This window comes from Struthio camelus, chromosome 8 (genome assembly GCF_040807025.1).
Source record: "Struthio camelus isolate bStrCam1 chromosome 8, bStrCam1.hap1, whole genome shotgun sequence".
Classification (NCBI taxonomy): Eukaryota; Metazoa; Chordata; class Aves; order Struthioniformes; family Struthionidae; genus Struthio; species Struthio camelus.
The window spans coordinates 27129163-27149784 of NC_090949.1; the positions used below are offsets into that span (position 1 = coordinate 27129163).

At 54.3% G+C, this 20622-nt stretch overlaps 1 protein-coding gene across 1 annotated transcript in view; it reads right to left on the minus strand.

Annotated features, from left to right (window-relative positions):
- Positions 1 to 20622, minus strand: part of ZSWIM5 (zinc finger SWIM-type containing 5) — a 111382-nt gene that overhangs the window by 3229 nt on the left and 87531 nt on the right. Inside the window, exons 5-12 of the mRNA XM_068952942.1 lie at positions 13934 to 14113; positions 10492 to 10668; positions 8323 to 8469; positions 7209 to 7346; positions 6428 to 6688; positions 5433 to 5568; positions 3063 to 3220; positions 197 to 360 (exon numbers count right to left, since the gene is read on the minus strand). Of these exons, the coding sequence (XP_068809043.1) occupies positions 197 to 360; positions 3063 to 3220; positions 5433 to 5568; positions 6428 to 6688; positions 7209 to 7346; positions 8323 to 8469; positions 10492 to 10668; positions 13934 to 14113 (1361 nt within the window). The remainder of the gene's footprint in view (positions 1 to 196; positions 361 to 3062; positions 3221 to 5432; positions 5569 to 6427; positions 6689 to 7208; positions 7347 to 8322; positions 8470 to 10491; positions 10669 to 13933; positions 14114 to 20622) is intronic.

Below are 20622 nucleotides of genomic sequence, written 5' to 3' on the forward strand. Positions count from 1 at the left end.
CGCAAACCACAGCAGGCACAAGGACCCCCTGGGGCTGAGCTGCCCTACTCAAGGCCATACAGCAGTGAATTTACTCCTTCCATGCAAGTCCTATGTGACCTGGGGGACTGCCTGCTTGGTGGGAGAGCTCCCCCCAGGGCCATTCCCACAGTGAGGGGGCAGAAGGGCCGCAAGCATCCCCAGCGCATTCCCATACCTGGAGCCCCAGCTCCAGCGCCACGTTGAGCAGTGTCGTGTCCGAGTTGCTATCAGCCGGCGTAGCGATCTTGAAAGCATCCTGGGCCAGCTTGAAGATCAAGGAGGAGGAGTGGATGTTCTTCTGGATGGCCTCCAGCACCGTGCGTAAGCGCAGCATGTCTCCTGGGTGCGTGCAAGGACAGTCAGACGGCTCAGCCTGCCTCCCACTCACCCTGGACCCCACCCCCTGCCTGCACCGGGTTGCGAACCAGCCCTTCAGCAAGGTCAGCCTGAGTCCCTGCACCACAGAGGAACCCCCAGCCGCTCACACGGAGGGTTGCATAGGGATGCAGGATCAGGCCCTGCAGCCTGACAGCAAAAGGGGGTCTCTGTCCCTTTTTGTCCCCGCAGGACAGTCCCATGGCCAGGAGATTAGCACATTTGCTGATGAAGTGGCCAACGCCAGGCTTGTCTCGGAGGAGCAGCTCAGGCCACGGACCTCCAGGACCTGCTCTAATCTCTCCTCTGTGAGTCCTCTGAGGCAACACAGCCTATGAAGCAGCATCCATCCTCGTCAATGAAGTACCGTCCATCCTCACTCAAAGTGAGGATACCCACAGAGAGCATAAACAACTCCAAATGACACCAGACACTTTCCAGTGCATTAGCAGACAACTCCAGGCATCAAACAGCAACCCCCTCTGCCCCTGCAGTGGCTCAGACCCCTGGTAACACCTCGCTCTGCGGTATCACACAGGACGTGCTGCCTGTTCATGCCTGCGCCGGCTGTAGCACCGTGATGCTCTGCATGATGCACCACCTTGCTGCCCAGCATTTCTGCTAGAAACCGCCTGCAGTTTTTTGCCACAACACTTCTGATCCCTACAACCACGCAGCAAGCCAGTATTAAGCCTCCTCACTCCGAGCCCTTAGAAAAACCGCAGCAGTGCTGGATTTCTAGCTGGGGAGAGACAGCTTGAACCTCCTCCATTCATTCTGGCCATCACTTTCAGCCCAGACTGCAAAATCTAGGGCCCGCTGCCCCTTCATGCACTCTCCTGTGTAACAGCATCTCCTGCCTCAGGCACTTGACATTTTCCCTGCTCTTGCTGCTTTTTCAGGCAGGCTTCAAACAGCCGCACTGACTGGATCTGAACCCCCCCCCCCCCCAGCTCAGAGCCACACAGCAGGTCTCAGCACCAGACAAGCACCCTGCACTGTGCAGCCAAACACAGCCACCTCGCATCACCCTCCAGCTGCAAACAGAGAAAATTCAGACCTGGATCAACCTCCTGCCTGCTCCTTGGCTAGTCCCAGGGCACATGTCTCCAGTTAAGCATGTCCCAAGGGCTCTGACCTCTGTTTTATTCTATCGACCCTGGGCTCAAGTTTGATGGCTGTAAAACAAACTTCTCCCAGCAAAGTATGGCTTTGGGGAGATGCCCAGTGTCAAATGGCTGGAGGAAAGGTCAGTCTTTGTTTAGGAACATTACAAAAAAAAAAAAAAAACTTCTTTGCTGCACACATACTGTTTCCTGCAGTAATCTCTTCCCACTGCAAAGGCCTGGCCAGGTCTACCTGGATTCACTGCTTTACTGTACCCGAGACATCTGAGATGGAGTTTTACTCCCATAGTCATAAACCGAGCAGCTGAACCTCATGTAAAGAAAGTCAAATAATGCACAGCAATTCAGTAAACCTAAAGCTGCACCTGGGCACACACAGACAGCTCAGATGACTAATAGCTAAAAATATCTCCTGCCATGCACAGCAGCCAAATGGTTTGCACCATCACCAAATTCCAAGTCTCCCTAACACGGCTAATGGGGGCGCGAGTGAGAAGTGCTGTGAGGACATGGGATCGCACTGGGACACGCTGCGGTAAGGAAACACCCAGGAAACAGCACTGTTGGAAAACAAAGATTTCATCCAATGGCCCTATTCCTCTGGCATAAAACTCATCCCCATAAAGGACTAGCAGGGAGAAGAAACTAAGAATAAACCACTTCTGTCCAGGCATCAGCTCTCCATCAGGTTACTGCGATTTGGGGACAGGACACAGCCAGCCCCAGAAAAGCAGCGGAGTGAAGGAGGGCAGGAAGGAACGAACGGATGCTGCAAAATCAGCAAGGCTGGAGCTTTCTGGAGGCCCCCCCCGCAAGGATACCGTGCTGGATGTCTCACCAGCCGTAAGCGCTCGGCTCGCCAGCCCATGCTGGGCCAAAAGCGTTTGCCAGCCTGGCGGGTTTGCTGCCAGAAGGTGGTGGGGTTGGTTTCTGGACAAACGGAAGTTGAATGAAAAGCCTCTGCCAGCCTTCATCGTGGTGCCTGGGCAGGCAACGAGGAGGCCCAAGAAACCAGCCAGAGGGTGTTTTACAAGCAGCCTGCAGCTGGGTTCCTGGTGTCCCATACAACACATCCGTTTCCTGTCGCCAGCCCGGCGATCCGGCCTCGCTCCAGCGGGAAGCTCTGAGGTCAGGTCGCTGTGCCTGGCCTGCGGGGGACTGCACGCAGGGAGCACGGTACCCAGCCAAAGAGGCGGCACACTGGTCTCTGCCAACAGCTGAGGGAGGGGAAATAGGAGCTCCCTATTTCCTCTGGTAAATCCTTTTCTGTGCCCTTGTGCAGCTCTACTTTGTGGCCCAAATCCTAGAGGATCCAGCACCAAGGGGAAGGAGGGGCTGGCAGGTGCCCCCTGCCCCTCTCCCCCCACCCCAAAGCCCTCCCCATCCCTGCCCAGGGTGCAGCTCCCAAGAGTCATCATGCCCCATTGCTAGTGCCCCAGCAAATCCCTGCTAAAGCCCCTGGGAAGTGGCTGGCTGAGGCCAACTCCCCCAGACCTCCCTGGCCCCCTCCAGCTCCTCCGGCACTGGCCCCGCACCAACCTTTGGCTGCCGTGAGCATGGTGGAGGCCAGCTCGCACTGCTGCGACTCCAGGTGCCCCAGGGTGAACCAGCGGGGGTATCTGCTGGGGACCACCGAGACCAGGTGGTGGGGGTGCGTCACGTCGCCCGACGGCGCCGTGGTCTCCAGCACGGGTAGCCTAAAAAGGCAGCAGGAGGAGGAAACATCACAGCTAGCCCCAGTAGCCTCCACGTGTCCCCGGCATCACCCCCTCGCCCCCGCGGCGCTGGCGAGGCGAGGAAGAAGCTGCTCGCGGGCAGCTGCCCGTGGCGATGCCTTTGAAAGCGTCCTGCTGCCATGCACATGTGGGAGCCCCCCAGGCTGCGTGCGCAACACATGGGCACGGGGATCAAGCTCAGACCTACTTGAAAGGGGGAGAATGGTCCGTGAAGTGATTTATAAACTTGTAAGGAAAAACACAAGCCTCAAGAAAAAAAAGAAAGATAGAAAGAAAAAAAGCCCTCCTCCCTCTGCACTCCTTTTATGTCAAAGTGCGCAGCACAACTCCTGGCTTTATCATCTGGTTCTTCTTAAAGTCCGGTTATGATCAGAAGCAGCGGCACATTTCCCCAGGGCCTCTGCAGCGGTTTTGGGTTACCTGCTGGTGTGGTAATATTCAAAAGCCTGAAAAACTCAGGGGAAAAAGAAGCCTCAGAAAGGGGAGCGGAGGTCTCACTTCGCTAGCCACAGCAATACAACCATGTCAGCTCTTAAATATCCCCATTTCTTGACATGGTGCTGGTGTCACCAGCTCAATAGCCAGCCAAGGCTTGCAGAAGGGAAATTGTCTCCCGGGTCACTCAGGGTCAGTTAGTCGCTGCTTTCCCCATTTGCGGGCTCGGGGCACCCACCCGAGCAAAGATCCAACCTTGCCACCCAGATCAGAGACCCCCCTGGACCAAGGGAGTCCCGGCCGGGCGCAGGGCCAGGCACAGACACACATGACGAGGGAACAACGTGATACGCACCTCCTCCACCACCACGGAGGATGCAGTATTTTGCTTGCTTGCAACCCAAGGCAGAGACTGAGCCCTGGCAGGGCAAACCCTGCCTCCAGCCGGGTTGACCTCGTGGGACCCAGGGGCTGCAGTGAGGCTGCCCCACTCCCACGGCACTGGGTGCCATTCCTGCTTGGCAGCCACAGGTGACTCCCTCTGCTCCCTGGAGTCCCCCCTGCACAGACCTGCCTGCGTGTCCTTAAGTCTGACTTGGCACAGCGGCCCCAAGCACTGCAGAGCACTGTGGTTGCTCTTTCGGTCTGGTTGCCTCCTAAACAGCTCTTCCCAAAGCAGGGTGATTTCAAAATTTCCCTCAGAGTCGGGCACAGAAAGTCCAACACGGTTCGCCAGGGAAATGCCGTAAGAAAGGGTGAGACTTTTCACAGTGTTGGGGGGACAGGACGCTCCAGGGTTTCCTGTCCTTCAGGCATTGACTCATTTGGGAATTTCCCACCTTTGCAAGAGCAGCTTCCCCATCAATGCGCGGAGGGAGGGACCCGCAGCCTGCTGGGGCCCCACCTTGCCCTGCAGCTGGGATGCTGCGGGAAGGGGTACCACAGCCTGGAGGGATGCTCCTGAAACAACCTCAGGAGGGGCATGGGCCAAGACGAGCCCACCCAGCCCCTGCCAAAATTGCAGTAGATGGGTACGTCTAAGGTGTGTCACATGCCAGGGAGGGAGATAGGGCAGCTCTTGGCATCAGCCCAGCCCCCACTGGTAGAGCTGAAGGGAACCAGGACCGACTCCCCTCTGGTCCCAGAGATGGAGCCAGCCTTTAATAGACAACACAGCAAGGCTGCGCTCTCCGCCCAGCTCTGCAACATCCTGGAGCTCGGGGCAAATCATCTGTCCATCTGTGCTGCTCTGCCTGCCAAGCAGGATAACAACCCTTCCTGCAGGCAGGGGGGCTGCAGGGCCCCTGAGGCTTCGCAGACAGAAGGCAGATGACAGGACGGTGTGTTCCTGGGACCTGCACTGGCAGAGGACGCCTGTCACCAGGACAGGCAGATGGCGGTCCAACCTCGGGTGAGCTAGTGCGAAGGGCTGGGTGAAAGGCTGGACTCACTGCCGAGCGGACGCAGTGGGAGTGCAAGGCTGGATGTGACCAGCAGACATCAGTCAGCCCATGCAAATGCCTTTGGAATTGAAAATTTGGGGCTTGAAAACCAGAAATCACCCAAACAGGGAGCAGGCACACTGCTGCCTGGCACCAGGATGTGCAGCACAGGATCCCAAATCCGAGGCCTGCCTCTGCTCCCACCCTTGCTCTGAGGTTGCAGAGTCCCGGCTTCCCAGTAGAACAGAGCAGAAAGGAAAAACAGGGAGCAGAGACAGAATAAAACATGCACCAACCTCATGGCCCGCAAAGCCAGTTTGTATGCCAGATCTGCATCATGGGGTAGCAGGGCGGAGAACAGGTATTTGGCAAAGGTGTGCATGGGGACGCTCTCACGGTGGATCACTTCTCCCAAGCCGCTGAAGGGACCACCTAGACAGAAGCAGAGCCAGTTAGCCATCGTCAGCACAGCAGGAACTCTCGCTGGGGTTTGCACCACCTCAAAGCTTTGGGGATCTGCTCAACAGCTCCCTGGTGCATTAGTGAGGTTGCATTCAGGGCAAGGCTGCTCATTTGTTTTGTAAAAACCATTTCAGGTCAAAATTCCTCCAAAGCTCAGGTCATGTGCTTAGCACCCTTCTCCATAACACCTTTGAGGCAGACTTGCTCCAGAGACGTCAGCAAACCCTTACTTTGTCAGATCATGGCACTGGGGCAGAGCAGCCGTCCTACAGTCTCAGCGCCATGTACACAGAGGAAGAAGCCAGCATTGGGTCAGAGAGCCATAAACACTGGAAAGAGCACCTCAGAGAGAATGCAACACCCAGCTGAGACACAGGATCCAGCTAGATGCATGCTAGTGGTCCAGAGACACAGAAGAGTACAAGCATCCCCCTCAACCCCCTTTTCTTTGCAAACAAGATACACGGGCAGTTGGGTATGGCCTCTTGGCTTGGGTCAGCGACTCCCAGAGATGCACCAACCCATGGCTGCCTGGCTGCCTCCAGGCTTTTAAGCCAAACAGACAACAGCACAACACGATGGGAGCAAAAGGCAACAGATGCGTAACCCAAAACATGAGAAACATACAGCTGAGTGGCATGACCAAAGGAGAAAGTATGTAAAAACCTTGATGCTCAAGGTGCTGGTGGTGGCAGAGCGCCTTATGTAACGCTCTGCAGCGCAACGCAACGCAACATGCATCAGCCCCTCCAAGGCCTGGCCCTGTGCATGGCCGAGCTCCGCCAGCGTAGCCCCTTCCACCCAGCTGCCCCCAGCGCCAAGCCCCCACCTTCCAGCAGCAGGATGCACTGCTTTCGCAGGGTCTGCACCAGCACAGGGTCCAGCTCCAGGTCCTGCAGGCGGGCTATGATCTGCTCCTCATTGCGACACACCTTGTCCTGGGCATAGAGGCCCTCAGGCATCACTCTCTGCTGACCCATCCCCATCAGTGCCACCTCTAAGGCCAGGGACAGGTAGGACTCGGCACTGTCTTGGCTGCCGGTAGCCACGGGCACGTGTTGGTACACCGGGGGTTTGGAGTCCCCTGCATCTGGAAGAAGGGGGAGAGATGCTGCAGGGTTAGAGCAGCCTTCCTAGGTGGAAGATCCACAGCAGAGAGCAAAACCTCTGAAATTCAAAAGCAAGAACCATGCTTCCCTTGCTGCTTGCCAGGGATAAAGGGATATCCTGCCTGATGGATAAAAGTTCCTGGGTAAGGATTTGGGCCTTCACCCTCCTCCTTGCTCTTACCAGGAGACAAGGGAGACCTGAGCCAAGGTTGCAGGGCAAGAGTTAACCAGAGCCTTCTCGTGGGCTGGCATGACTTGGTCCAGCTCTGCTATGCAGCTACGCTGCTCTGCTCTGGCTGCAAAACCCTGGGCCCAGTCAAACCCAAGGCACCATCTCCCTCCCTCTGCATTGCAGCGTTGTCCTGGCTGCTCCTGCAAAGGGGAAGAGAGGGGAGATCTGGAGCCCAGGAGTCCCGAGTCCAAGAACTACACTCAGGACCTGCCTGCTGGGCAAATTTCAGCCGGAGCCACCTGGAAGAGAGTGAGGAAGAACCTCGATACCTGAAATTTCAAGGCAATTTTCCTCTTCTAATCTACAGGCTTCAGTCAGTGTGAGAAAGAGGCAGCCGATGGGGTTCAGAGGGTGGCCTACCCAGCCCTCCAAGTTGGTGATGGTTGTTGCCCCTCGCTGCAGCAGCTCTGCAGAAAAGAAACAAAACAAAATTAAAAGTGAGAAATTTAAAGACAGTTTCTCCACCCAGAAAAGTCTCTGAGACCAGAGGCTCTTCCTTATTCCAGCAGCTTAGGACAAGGGGACCTCCAGAGACTAGGGGCCAACGTTGGCAGATTAGTTGGAGGGGATAACAAGGAGTTCAGCTGCCACACAGGCTGCTGCAGACAAGAGAGAGCTGGCACCCAACAGAAAAGGTGTCCCTAAGCTGGTGGGAATCTGGTCGGGGGCCACAGAAGATGCAGTGGTTTGTTCTTAGTTCCAGGTGGACACAAGGGAACAGAAATGGTGAATGCATTCCAGAGCCCAAGACAGGGTCTGTAAATTAAGACCTGCACCTTACGGGCTCATTCGCAATGGTAGCCTGAGTATGTTTTGGAAACACAAGTAAAAATCTCTCTGGAGGGAACAAAGACCCTCAGGGAGCTTTAGAAGCTCCATCTTTTGATGACCTCCAGTTGGCTGAGCTAGGAAGGCCCCAAGGAGCTACCCCCCGTCGGCTGCACTGCAGTAGCTGACCCCAGCTCTCTGCCAACTGCAACGGCAAAATGAAAAATGCTGCTCTCATCTCCTGGTACTTTTTACTCTGCAACTGCAAAGTCGAGGCAGTGCACGCAGCCAGTTCCTGCAGCTCCACTGACAAGCAGCTTCTCTTCAATGCAGGCACCACCTGCAATCACCTGCACAACCCTTTCACACAAGCACACACAGCAACAGTGGGAACACAAGGAGCCCTTCTCAAGCAGCCCAGAGACACATGTGGGTGACAATGCAGTATGGCTCAATCACATGCATCAATGTGCCCTTCTAGGGTGCGAGTGGTCCCCTACAGCGCTGCCTACCATAAACCTCTGCTGCTCTCCAGCAGGGAGAGGACCTTCTCAAGTGACTGTGACACCACCAGCCAGACCCAGCAGGATCCTTCTGCGAGAGCCCTGGTCATACCTTTCTTCTGATGCTTATATATTTCCAGCTGCCTTTGCTGCTGCAGTCGCAGGGTGTTGATTATAGCAACAGTGAGTCGGAGAGCTTCCCTGGGATACCCGTGGGAGCGCAGGGCATCCACCCGAGCGCAGGCTGTCGGGACGTGCTCTGCAAGGCAAGGTCAAACATGGGCACGGCTGAGCCAGAAAAGCACTGAAGTCTCTGGGATGTTGCTGAGAGGGGAGAGAACCCCACAGCATCAGGTTTCTGGGCATTTTCTTCTGTTATCTTCCCCACTCCCCACCTAAACTCCTGCTTTAAACAACCTGTTTAAAGTCATTCGACTCTCACTGCTTGTGGCAGGGATGCTTGCCAGGAATACTAATGAGACTCCCATCACGTTCAACCTGTGGCAGCCGTTGCAGTACCTAAACTCTGACCTCCACAAACCTCATCTAGTCTACTGGAAGCATTTTCAGCATGCCACTGCTGTAATACCATGGCTCCAAACACAGGCTGTTACAACCCTGCCTCTCATCACTGCTAAAATCTGCCCATTTTACGATATCTTTCATTGGCGCTCACCCAAACACCTCTTCTCCGTCTCCTTCAACTCTCTGCTCTCATTACACAGGAGATACATGGGATGAGGCAGTGTGCCTTCTGCACTGTGCTGGGGGAACTGACAGATTTGGGATGACATTTTGAACTGCTTCCTTGATGCCTCCGTGGAGCGAGTTCTGCAGAAACAGTGTCTTTCTGCAGTTCTCCTATCTGGTGTTTTATTATTAGGAACAATTGCATGAAACCCCCCCCCAGACTCACAGTTGCTTAGAAATTCATCTGCTCCTGCTGCTTGCTGCTCACCTGAAATCACAAGCAACTGTGGAGAGGATTATGACTGACTGAAAAAATGAGCAGGAGCAGATGACACGACATGCCGCATAAGAAGTGGCAAAAATCCCATTTTCTTGCAAATGTCCTACCAAGGGGGTTTAAAAAAAAAAAAAAAGATAAACACAGAAGATCTAAAGTTATGGGAAGGGATCATTTCTATTCTTGGAACAGATCAGAGAGCTTTGGAAATGTGGACAACCACCTCCACAAATGGGGTTTCCACATTCCAGAAGTCACCCACAGGGACAACACGAGAAAGGGGGTTAAGAACAAGCGTATCTACAGAAGAGCTTCTTGTTGGTTCCCTCTGTTTATTTGCTAGATGGATGAAATATTCAGCTTCTTGCTGAATTCATCATCAAAAGCCACTGACAAATCACACTCCTCTCCCTGCGCTGTGCCCCTGAAAGTGCACCAAAATGCGAAAGCGGAAAACCCAAAATCAAGGTGACTACATCAGAAAAAATAATGTCCTCTCCTGCTCCATCTACACTAGCAGATGATGTACCACCAGCCTTCACATGAGCCCTTTTCAACTCGTCTCCTGGCTTTAATGGCAAACTTAATGCCATCTGCTCCACAAACCAAGCATCTTGTTGGCCTTAAACTTTCTCTTCCCATTTGGCTGGTGACTGCAGACCCCGACTCCCTGAGCAGACTACAGAGCAACAGTGGGCTTTGACCTTCTTCATGTCTGTACAGTCACCTCCCCAGCTGCATGACACTGGGCTTGACTGCTCCCAGTATGCCCCAAGCTCATACTAGGCTTAATTATATCATCTGCTAATTACACTTCAGGGGAGACTAAAGGGTGGGTGAGAGCAAGGAAGAAAAGATCCAGAGGATACAGCTCTGCTCCCTGCCAGCTCTCTAGGGACTCTAAGTGCCCAGTCCCTTGGTAGGGGGAACATTGGGATATCAGCACTAGGGACAGCCAAACACAGGCAGGGCAAAAGAGGATACTACGAGCCCGGTTCAAGCTGCCCAAGGGAAACCCGGCTTGCGTGGACCTCCCGGCCACTGCTGTGTATGTGGGACTTACTATGGGCATTGTGGCTAGGCTGCAGGTGTGCACCTGCACGTTGAGTCTTGCTGCTCGTCCTATTCCTAAGGCTAAGGGCAGGGAGGTGCTTTCAATCTAGGATGCAGAAGCTTGCAAATAGGAACACCACTGGGTTTCTCCACGGGCAGGAAGGACTTCGGGTAGCAGAGCTCCGATGCCTGGGGCAGCTCATCTCTGCTAGCAACTCTATCCACCCAGGCTGCTCAAGGGCCGCTGTTTTGGACGCTCACCTAGCCACAGTGGCTGCCCTTGGGAGTTGAAGAGGAGGCTCTCACCCTCGCGCTGGTAAGAGGGAGACACATAGAAGTCACTGCTAATGATGCGCTGCAAGTGGCTGTCCTGCCAGTGGAGGTCACAGCCCTCGATCGCACGGGTGAAGACGGTTCGTCTGGGCCTGGCCAGGGAGTCTGCAAAAAGAAATACCATCAGTGCCTCTGGGGCAGCGGTGGGACCCTCCCGCAGCCCAGCAGTAGGAACAGCTCCTGCATGGCACCGTCTGCAGCCTTCATGTTCATCTCCAGGATACTCAAGGTGATGGTGAGGAACATAAGCTGGGAACAGCTCAGCTAGTACTGCTCCAGGCTTGGAGCACAGGAACAGCTGAGATGTGGTGAGTCCTTCCCTCAAGGAGCTTGGAAGCAAGTACAGATCCAGTGCCGGACCTATTCGACTCCTGCTGATAGCTTTCTGATGCTAATCTGCTGTTACATATGAGGCTAATGCCTCAAAAATCAACAGTGCAGCCCTCCAGGTGGAAAGCACAGGGTGCAGGCAGCTGCCGTGGACCAGCACCGGGCTGGCAAAGGGACCTGTGCTGGCATGTCCCGCCTACCTCTGGGCGGTCGGGAACCACCGCCTCCCCAGCAAACACTGCAGGGCAGGCAAGAGAACCAGCAAGGGAGGAGACAGCACCATCCTAAACCCCGCAGCTCTGCGGCAATCGTCTGCTTGTGCCCATGTCTAGAGTCAGGTTGTTCTGTAACTAAAACAACATTTTTCAAAGCTAGCGAGTGCTGCTCTGTTATTTTGCAACCCAAAATAACATGGTTTGCTGTGTATTAATGGAAGAATAAAAAGGAACAGCCTGCTTCCTACGCTCACGTCTATCCATGTAGTCCTTCCACCTTGGAAGACAGAGGTGTCTGCTCACACAACCAGGCTGATACTACTGGCAAATCCAGCTGCTGCTTATTTCGGTCACTACCTGCTCTCCAATGAATCAGGTAACTGTCTGGTCTGGCTCCTCTAGGCTGAGACTTCTCTCGGGCCATCGTTTTTCTTGGACAGGGCTGTTGGGCAGCAAGACAAGGTAACTGTCTGCTTGCTTCCTATCCAGGAAGGACAGGGCAGAACGAGAATTTCACTGTGACTGGACAAGTCGGACAGGTGGTTTGTGGGGAGGAAGGGGCCCGGCTGTAGCTCCCCCGCTACCGTCCCAGCCCCGCTGGACCACCATAGCAAAAAAAGGCTGCAAAACAGGAAGCCCCAAACACGGCGCAGTGCTCAACGTTAGGTCCTGCAATCTGCGAGACGGCCGAGTTAAACGAATTCAAGAGGGGAAAACAAAAGGCTCTGCTCAAAGCTCAACCAGGGAGGCTGGATAAACACGCTCTGGAAACGATGGCAACAAGCAATTAGCCTGAATGCTGCAGGCACCCTGAGGTGGATAGAAATTAAACAGGTGCTCCTCTGTACAGAGCCAATCCTTCTCGAGCCAGCAGGTTTACTTTAACAGGAAGGATTTCAGGAAACAGCCATTATCTTTCAGGAATAAAAGAGGCTGGCAACAATTTGCAGCAGTATTTGCATATTCACAAACATCAACCCGGGGACACCTCCAGGATCAGCTTCGCTCTCAGTCTCTGGCTTGGATGGGCAGGAGCGGCAGGACGCTCTCGGCACAGGCTGAGCGGCAGCGAGGCGCTTTGGAAAGTCTCTGCGCGTCTAAAAACGTGACCTGCTTAGCCCCAGTGACCTGCCCCGAATGCAGGAGGGAATCCTTTGCAGAGCTGGGAGCGCCGGGGGGGGAGTCCTGAGCCCGCGCTGGGCCCCACAGGAGATGGAGCAAGGCCAGGTTGAAATTAAGCCGGTCCCTGACGACACGCACGTGAGACGGGCAGGCAGGGCGAGCGCGCAGGGCATATGGTCCTGGGCTTAGCTGGCAGGCCGGCCCCTCTCCCGAGCCGCTGCTGGGGGAGCGCAGCGGCCGCGGGGGAGGCCCGAGAGCACTAATTACACCCAGAAGAGTGAAGTTTCCTTCGCAGCATGGCTGACTTCCCCCCTCTCTTCTTCCCACTTTGGCTGCACGTAATACACCAAAGACCAATTATAGTGGAGCAGATGGAGGCACTGTAAGAGCAGTAAGTTTCAATTAATGTCTATTTCAGGCAAAAGGAAGGGGAAAAAGTGCTTAAATATAAAGGGATCAAATGCTTTGTCAGGGGGTCGAGAAAATATTTTAGCACTAATGAACAACCCCACAACTAAGTTGCTTCGTTTGTGCTCTGCACTTGAACTGCTTTTAACAGCCCTGGCTAATGACTTATCTACTGAACTGCACCAGCTACGATTTGAATAAAAGAACAGTAAGCCAAGCTCGACGGCTAGGAAAGGGCTCTGCACCGCCTCCGAGGCCTCACTTCCCCGTCACAGCAAGGGTTGCAGAGCTCAGCTCCGCACCGACTCAGGCAGCATTGGCTATCTGTACAGCTTTTGCATACCTGTTCATACAGGTCTAAACCTCCTTGAGGTCCTGAGTCATTCAAAGGGCCTTTAAAAGTGACTTCACACTCAAAATACCAGGAAACTCACCCAAGGTACAGCACAGAACCAAATGTTTTCAAAGCGTCTCTGAAATCAGAGTCCGTGAAGTGTTTGGCATCGCTCCGTCTCCCAGAGATATCATCCACGGGATGACAAGAAAAATAAGGGAAACCAATTTGTCCAGTCTGGACGTCCTTGGGGAGAGCAGCACCCAGAACCACGCGTGCTTTCTGCGCTTTTGGCCCAAGCTCTGCGTCCTGCTCTGCACCCGCAGGGGAACAGGGTGACCCGACTGATGCCTCCTGATGCATCCTCACAGCTTTGCACTGTGCAGGGGTCTCTTTTCCCTGCAAATTGTTTTGGGGGGCATTTTTTTAAAAGCGTTCAGCATTGGTCTAATTCGGCTTCTTATGAAGCCCCGGGTAAACTTCCCGTTGACGTCAGAAGGAGCAGCTCGGAGCCAGTGCTCGGCATTCGCACACGTCCGCCTGCCAGGACTCCGCAGCGCCCGTTTTTGTCTACGTGACCGAAGCGCTGAGCACGAGCTGCCCTTCTGGTTGCTGCACAGTACTTTGGATACGCGTGAAATAAAAGCTTTACACAGAGCAGCCCAGAAGCCCATGAAAAGCAAACTTCTGAGAACACAACCTGAATCCCATCGAGCCAAAGAATTTTGTGATCTAGGGAAACGAATTTTTTTTGTGGCAAAACATCGTATCTGGACCGCCTTCCGCCGAAGCAGCGTTTTTACCTCGCTGGGGCCAGGGCAGACCAGCTAAAAGAAACAGATCTGGCCTGTACGAGCTAGCGACAGACACGTCGCGCTCCGAGCTCCTGAGGCAAGTTTCAATCCGGATCCAAACTCTGCGGCCGTGGGCTGGATTTCCATTCGCCCCAGCCTGGACTCACCTTGGCTGTGACTGGAGCTCTGCGTAAGTGCGTTGGTGATGTTGGGAAGCTCGTTGCCGTAATTGCCATCTTCCAAGGGACACACGTCCATCTCGCCCCATTTCCGCAGCTGCCGCAGCCAGCAGGATTTCTCTTCCAGCTTGCAGTGCGGGTTTAACACGACGCACACCCACAGCGCCCCTAAACAAAGCGAAGAAGTAAAGAACATGCCAAGCCGAACCCGTGTGGCAAAGCTCTCCTGCACCGCCTGGCCCCTGCAACGCTGCTGCCATGCTCCTCATGAAAGCCAGGAACATTTTAATAGAGTCCATAAATTCATCTCAGCATAACGCACAGACCCAGGAGGGGGATTTAGACAGCTTTCAAATAAAAGTAAAACTCCTCTGTAATGAAGCTAAATTATAATCTCATGAGAGGGGGGACAGTGGGGAGGAGGGAGGAAGAGATCGGCTGTGTATGAATTTGTGAGTGCTGTCTGCCAGGACAAATCTAGTGTTTGAACTACACATCAAAGCATGCTTAAAAAACACCCTGGCAAGCTGCAGAGTCTGTATCTCCAAAGCCTAACCTGATTTTGATCCTACCCACGTTCCAAGCGGTTTAAAGCCCGCTCAGAATGCTATTTCATCCGCCATTGTTCTTCAGGCCATTTGCATTCAACTATTTAAAAAGGAGATTTGGTGTATTTTCTTCGTTCTTTCCCCCCCTCCCCACCCTTTTTTAATCCCCAGTAGCCCCCAGACTGCAGCAGAGGAACCTGGAGTTTGATGTCTGGTAGGCGAGAGTCTTCCAAGGTGCGAGGCTCCTGCAAGCGGAGTGCGCGTCAGCAGGACGTGCACCCGGACAACCCCTGGGCTGATCACGGGACCTCACGCGCCCAGCAATGCTGTCCACCGTATGAGAGGCAAAATCATCATTAAGAGCCAAGTAATTCTTTCATTAGAAAGGGCTGACACTGGTGCTGCTAACCAAGCCTAGGTCACTCTCCTGGGTGACCCACTGCTCTGAGCAGAGCTGCAGCAGCTCAGATAAGTGCAAACCCACAAATCCTACTTCAGCTAACTGCATTTTTGCTCAAATTTCCCTGCAAGGCTGCCTGGATACAATATTTCCCCTCCCTCAGGTCCATGCCGCACAGTGGGACGGCAGCGCGCTGGCCCAACAGCTGCACTTGCCCACAGAGGCCGCGTCCCTAGGCCGAGCAGCCGGCGTGCTGCTCCGTGCTCTGCCCCTCGCCGGCCTGTCAGATACCGTCACGTGTCCAAGGGCAGCTCAGCAGTACCACCGTCCCCTGCCTCACCTCCACGGGACCACTGCAGCCACGAAACCCACAGCTCCATCCAAACCTCCAGCATCTTGCCTGAATCCTCCCCTCCAGCTGTTATTAATAAAAGCTTGCCTGCGGTGGAGGGATCTCTGCTAGGATGAGGAAGGGAATGCCTCTCCTCTCCACTCCTAACCAACTGCTCTCCTCCAGCTCCTCAGCACATCCCAAAAGCAACAGTCGGCAGCAGGACACACATCACAGAGCATTGCTCCGGTGTGCAGCGAGGGGGTTCCTCCGCACACCCAAAACATTTCCGATTTCCTGGCCAAACTGAGCTCTCTGCAAAGCCCATGCACCAAACGCTTCTAACATGGATCACGCCATCGCGTAGGAGGCGGCGGCGGCTCCGGGCTCTCCTGCTTTGGGATTGCTGTGTTTGTAGCCACTGAGATAGATGCGGCGCCTCAGCCAGGCTCCCGCAGCACAGCAGGACAAGCCTCTCCGCAGCTCCGCAGAGCCGCGTCAGCCTGAACAGAGCCCGCACGAGGGCAGGCTCTTGGCACCAGCGCTCTCCAGGCTGCTGCACCAAACTGGCTGCTTAGTGCGTTTCTGGCAGCAGCTCCCTACAGCTACCATCTTTTCTACCTGAGAGCAGGAACAAGCAGCCCGCAGTCAGCGGTCAGCCTGCCGGATGTGTGGCCGAACAGCCTCATCTTGCTGCGCTGGCCCGTGCTGGGCTGCGTCTCTGGCAGTCAGAGCAGCCAGGTCCCTTTCCAGGCGGTGAGGGAGCGCAAGGCAAAGGCAGGCACAGCGGAGACTCCCTGGCACACCGGCTGCGCTCCAGCTTCTCCCTCTCCTCTGGGTTACAGGGAACAGCTGAGCTGCGGCTGGGGCTTTTGGGGCGAGTGCTGAACCGAGCGCATCTTGGAGACCTCCACGAGGCGACAGCATCTCCCAGGGCTCTGTCCCCTGTGGCCAAGCCGCAGCACGTAAAAGCAGGGAAGGGGCTGACAGTAACTGCAGCCTCGTGTTTTAAGCTGTGTATTGGGCTCAAGTGCCAGAGTTGAAGGTTGATGGTGAACAAGGCATTAACCCTGGGCTAATATCATCACCCTAGGCTGCAAGAGGAACAGGTGAGACACAGGAAAAGCGAGTCCTGGCAACTCCCGTCCGCTTCCTTCCCATCACTCTCGGGCCCTGAAACTGCCAGGAACTCACTTGCGTTCTCATCGTCTTCGCATTTCACCTTGCGAATGCAGCTGAGAGGAGGGTAGCCTCCAAGCACAACACTGGCCACAGCTGCCTTCCTGGGGCTGCTGCCAAACTGCCCAAGTTCCCATTCCCATGTTAGAGGACTGGGTGGAAACCTCTCACTGACAGCAACGCGTGGTTTGAGCCTCACCATCCTCTCCCAATTCACAGAGTGCAGCTTTCACCCTGCCTGGACACTTGCGTGGTTGTTTCAGTCATTAACACAGCACAAAATGCACAAGGGCAGCGCATGCTTTAACTGTGCTGAACGGCTTTGCTCAGCGGGAGAGCCGTTAGGGCATCACAACGCAGATGGTGGCAGCAGTATTGCATCCAGGAAAGGGCACAGGAAAAGCAATTGCAGCTACTGGAGATCAGCAAACATGCAGAACAGCCCTTGTTCGGTCCACCTCCACCCACGCCTCAGCACCACCGTTCCCGCGTGCCAGGAAACCCTGGTGAAATTCCACTTTGGTCTGATGAACGGGACGAATTAAGCCTTCTGATCTGCACTATCAGAGATTATCCCACACGCAAGAGGAGCTGTCTCCTTTAGGGCTCTTGGGGCCCCTCTGGCTACACTCAGAGGCAATATTTCCAGACAGATACTTTAAATGCTTCCAAGGCCAGCACGGTTTCCAAACAGCATTCAATAGCCCTTTGAAAAGTTCACCCTGAAGTCAGTCAATTAGCGCGGGACAGGGGGGCAGCAGCCCTCCTTAAAGGGCAGGACTCAGAGGAGGTCCCGTCCCTCCCGTGCCGTTATCTCCCCTCTGCAAACGGACGTGCTTTAGAGGGGCTGGAATGCGAAGCCAGGCATTTCTCTGTGGCGGAAAACTAAATACTTCATACGCTCTGCTAAGTGGCTTAGCAGCAACAACCGGACAGGAACTTAAAGTACAGTAGCATGACAGTCAAGCCTCAGCCACCGCTTAATCACTGAAATGCCCAGGACTGAAAAGAAACAGAAAGGCATTATTCTGCCCGGAGCCAGCGATGGCAGCAAGCAGAGAGCAGGACAACGGCCCCGTTTGTGCCGTGCTGAGTCTGGAGACAACCAGGGGTGCTGAACATCCCCCAGATCCCCCCAGCTGCAGGGAAGCTTGCATGGACACAGGAACACTGAAAAATCAGGCCTCAGCCCTGGAAATCAAGTCTTCCTTAACTCCCTGATTCAGGGCCCAGTTTGGGCAGCCGGGAGTTACCGCCCATCAACCGAGCGGTGAGTGCGTGCTCGCTGCTCGCCCCAGCTGGGAGTAAAACACATCACCTCCTTGGGCTGGCATACGCTAAGTCCCAGGTTTGGCTCCTCGTGCTATGCAGCTCCAAGGCTCTGACTGGTTTCGGACACCCAGTTCCCACCGCCGCTACCATCAGCGGTCACTGCCCTCTGTCCAGTCTGCGGTTTCTGCAGTAAAGAGCAGCTTCTGGCAAGTTTGGCTCCCACCTCAGACCGCACAGGAGCGAGGGACAATGGGCACAGTCCACCTTCCTCTGCTTCTGCTGCAGGCTCAAGCCTTAAATCACCACGACAGATTCCTCAGGGCTCGTTTTTCAGAGCGGAGAGGCTGCAGACACACGAGGAGCAGCTCAGCTGACAGGGGGTGACGAGACTCGGCACTCCAGCTCTGCTGCTTCCAGGAACGTGATGCGCCTGCCAGAGTTTTGGCTCCTGCGGCCCCACTACGATGCGATCCTAGGGATCCTCATGACTTGGCAGCCTATTTTTGGGAACCCTCCGAGGCATCCTTCGACCACTCCCCTGGGCTCTCCTGTACAAGGGAGGACGTGCTGGGAACAAGGGGAGAGGGGCTCACATCTGTCTTGGTGGGGAACTGCCACAATAGTTATCTGGGAAACAGAAATGACAGGTTTTTCTGAGCCCTTTGGTTAAGTGACATCAGCAGACAGTACCACGGACCCTGTCCGTGGGCCGATGCGCTGAGCTGGGTCAGACTTCGCGTCTGCTCATATGCTGCAGAAACCTTCATCTGAACTTTCCGACAGCAGAAGGTTAAGTGGGGAACACAACAGCAGATCATGATTAAGCTAAGCCTCCAAACAAAACTGCTTTTTGATTATGGGGCTAGGCGGAGGGAGAGGGGTCACCAGAGCCTCCCAACCCCAGTGTCCCCGGCTGCGGGCCCCAGAGAGGACAGGCGCTCTGATTCTGCACTGAGGTTTCCAAACCATCAAAGAAATGCTCTCCTTTCCCACAGGGTCGCTTCCCCAGCTTAATCTGTTGAAATTCCCCACTGTAAACAAGTGGCCGAGATAAATAAACCCGTCTCCAGGCAGATTAAGGTCAGGCTGCACTTCAGCTGGTTTTTCGTCTATTTTTCGTAATTAGGCTTTAATCGTAAGTACTAATGCACCAGGGCAAATACTCCCACGCCACCCAGCTCTCTTCCCAACAGGTCTTTCCATTGGCTCCCCAGCAGACGAGGCAATAGATGTTCAGTTTGCAGCACATGCACAAGCAAACGATGTCCTCCTGCCACTCTTTTTTTTTTTTTTTTTCTTTTCTTAAAACTATAAAATCCTGCAAAATCCTTTACATTTTACCCAGTATAAATCCACAATCTTCTTTGAGGCTGAGCTTCTTGCAATCCCACACAAGTCTGCAATGTGGTCTTTGTTAAAAAATCAATGATTAATTATTAAACATGTGCCCAAAATAATTTCATCAGGGCCCACTTTCTCTTTCTACTTGCAGTGCCAGGCAGAGGAACACAGCCTGCACTGGGGCTCCTCGCGGCAGCTGGCATAGGGCCTCTCTTCTCCCTCCCACCCTCTCCCTTTGGCAGCGCTGCAGCAGTGCTAATGCCGGGCAGCTTTGGCATCTGCAACCTACAAGCTTTTTGACAACGTGTCTTCACTGCCCCACGTACGCCAGCTACCGTTATCCACCCAACGACATTTTTGGATAAGCTGTCACCTGCGTGACTTGCTGCCACAAGGACTTTACAATGCCATACCCGAAAACGGGCATCCTTTTGCTTGTTTAATTGGTTGCCTTCCCAACTGTGCTGAACACCCCTTGGCCCTGGCAGCAGGAGTGGGACTGTCAGCAGACCTGACCTTGAAGCCCTGACCTGTGATGTGCACACCACTGCCACGAAGGGTTCTCCATGCTGTCTGCCATTCTCCACGCTGCTAATATTCATTACCAGTGAGCGTTACCAATTCATTGCCATTCCCAACACATCCGTGCTTCCACCCTTCCTTTCAGTGGGATGCTCTGTTCCTAGAGCTAATGCTGCCCAAGGCCAAATACACCAGGAACTTCTGTAAGAGCGGGGGAATATTCTCCACTTTGAAAACCACCCTGTCCATGCACATCCCGCCTTGGGGACACTGCTTGGACCATCACTATAGTCGCTGCGGGGGCTTCTCTTCTGCACGACAGTGCCCAGATCTCTCCTGAGCGACGTGCCTATGCCAGGCGAGTCGTTCTCTCTGACGTGTATTGGCTGGCACCACATTTCACCTGCTGTCATACTGATCCCATCTCATTAGGGCCTGACGTTCCCCAGCCGCCTTGCCAACTGCTGATGAGGATGTGCTGTCGCTTCCCTCTGCCTTTGCTGAGCAAAACTAAATGCACCAAACAGGTTCTTGCCTGGTTAGGCCAGGACTGAAGACTGATCACTTACCCCTGATGTATATTGGCAGGGAGGGAGGGTCTTGGCTTGGATATCTGGTTTGAATTCAGGCCGACTAACTTGTAATTCTGGGTAAACTGCTTCCTGCCTCCAGGCCTGCCCAGACCTCCATATATCCATATTTCACAGATGTGTTTTCTTTCTTCCGTGTGAAAATTCTGGCTTGGTGGATTTGGCCACCTCTCTGGGATTCTTGTGCATCCAGCCATCTAGCTGCAGCATCTTGAAATCCTGAAAATATCTTTTTGGCAAGCAAGCACAGATCAGCTCTCCAGAGACTGCCTGCTCATTTCCATCTAGGGAACCTCACACAGAAGCAAGGCATCCTGGCCCTGCCCAGCCCTTTCTCTGTGGTGTTTGGTCAGCTTCTCAAATCTCATGGCTGTGTTTGCATTTGTTCGGCAGTTAGTACAAGGGCCTGCGGTCTCAGCTGTAGTTTCTACCTCTTACTGTAAGCTGTAGTTTCTACCTCTTACTGTAACACCATAGTGAGAAGGCTCCACGGG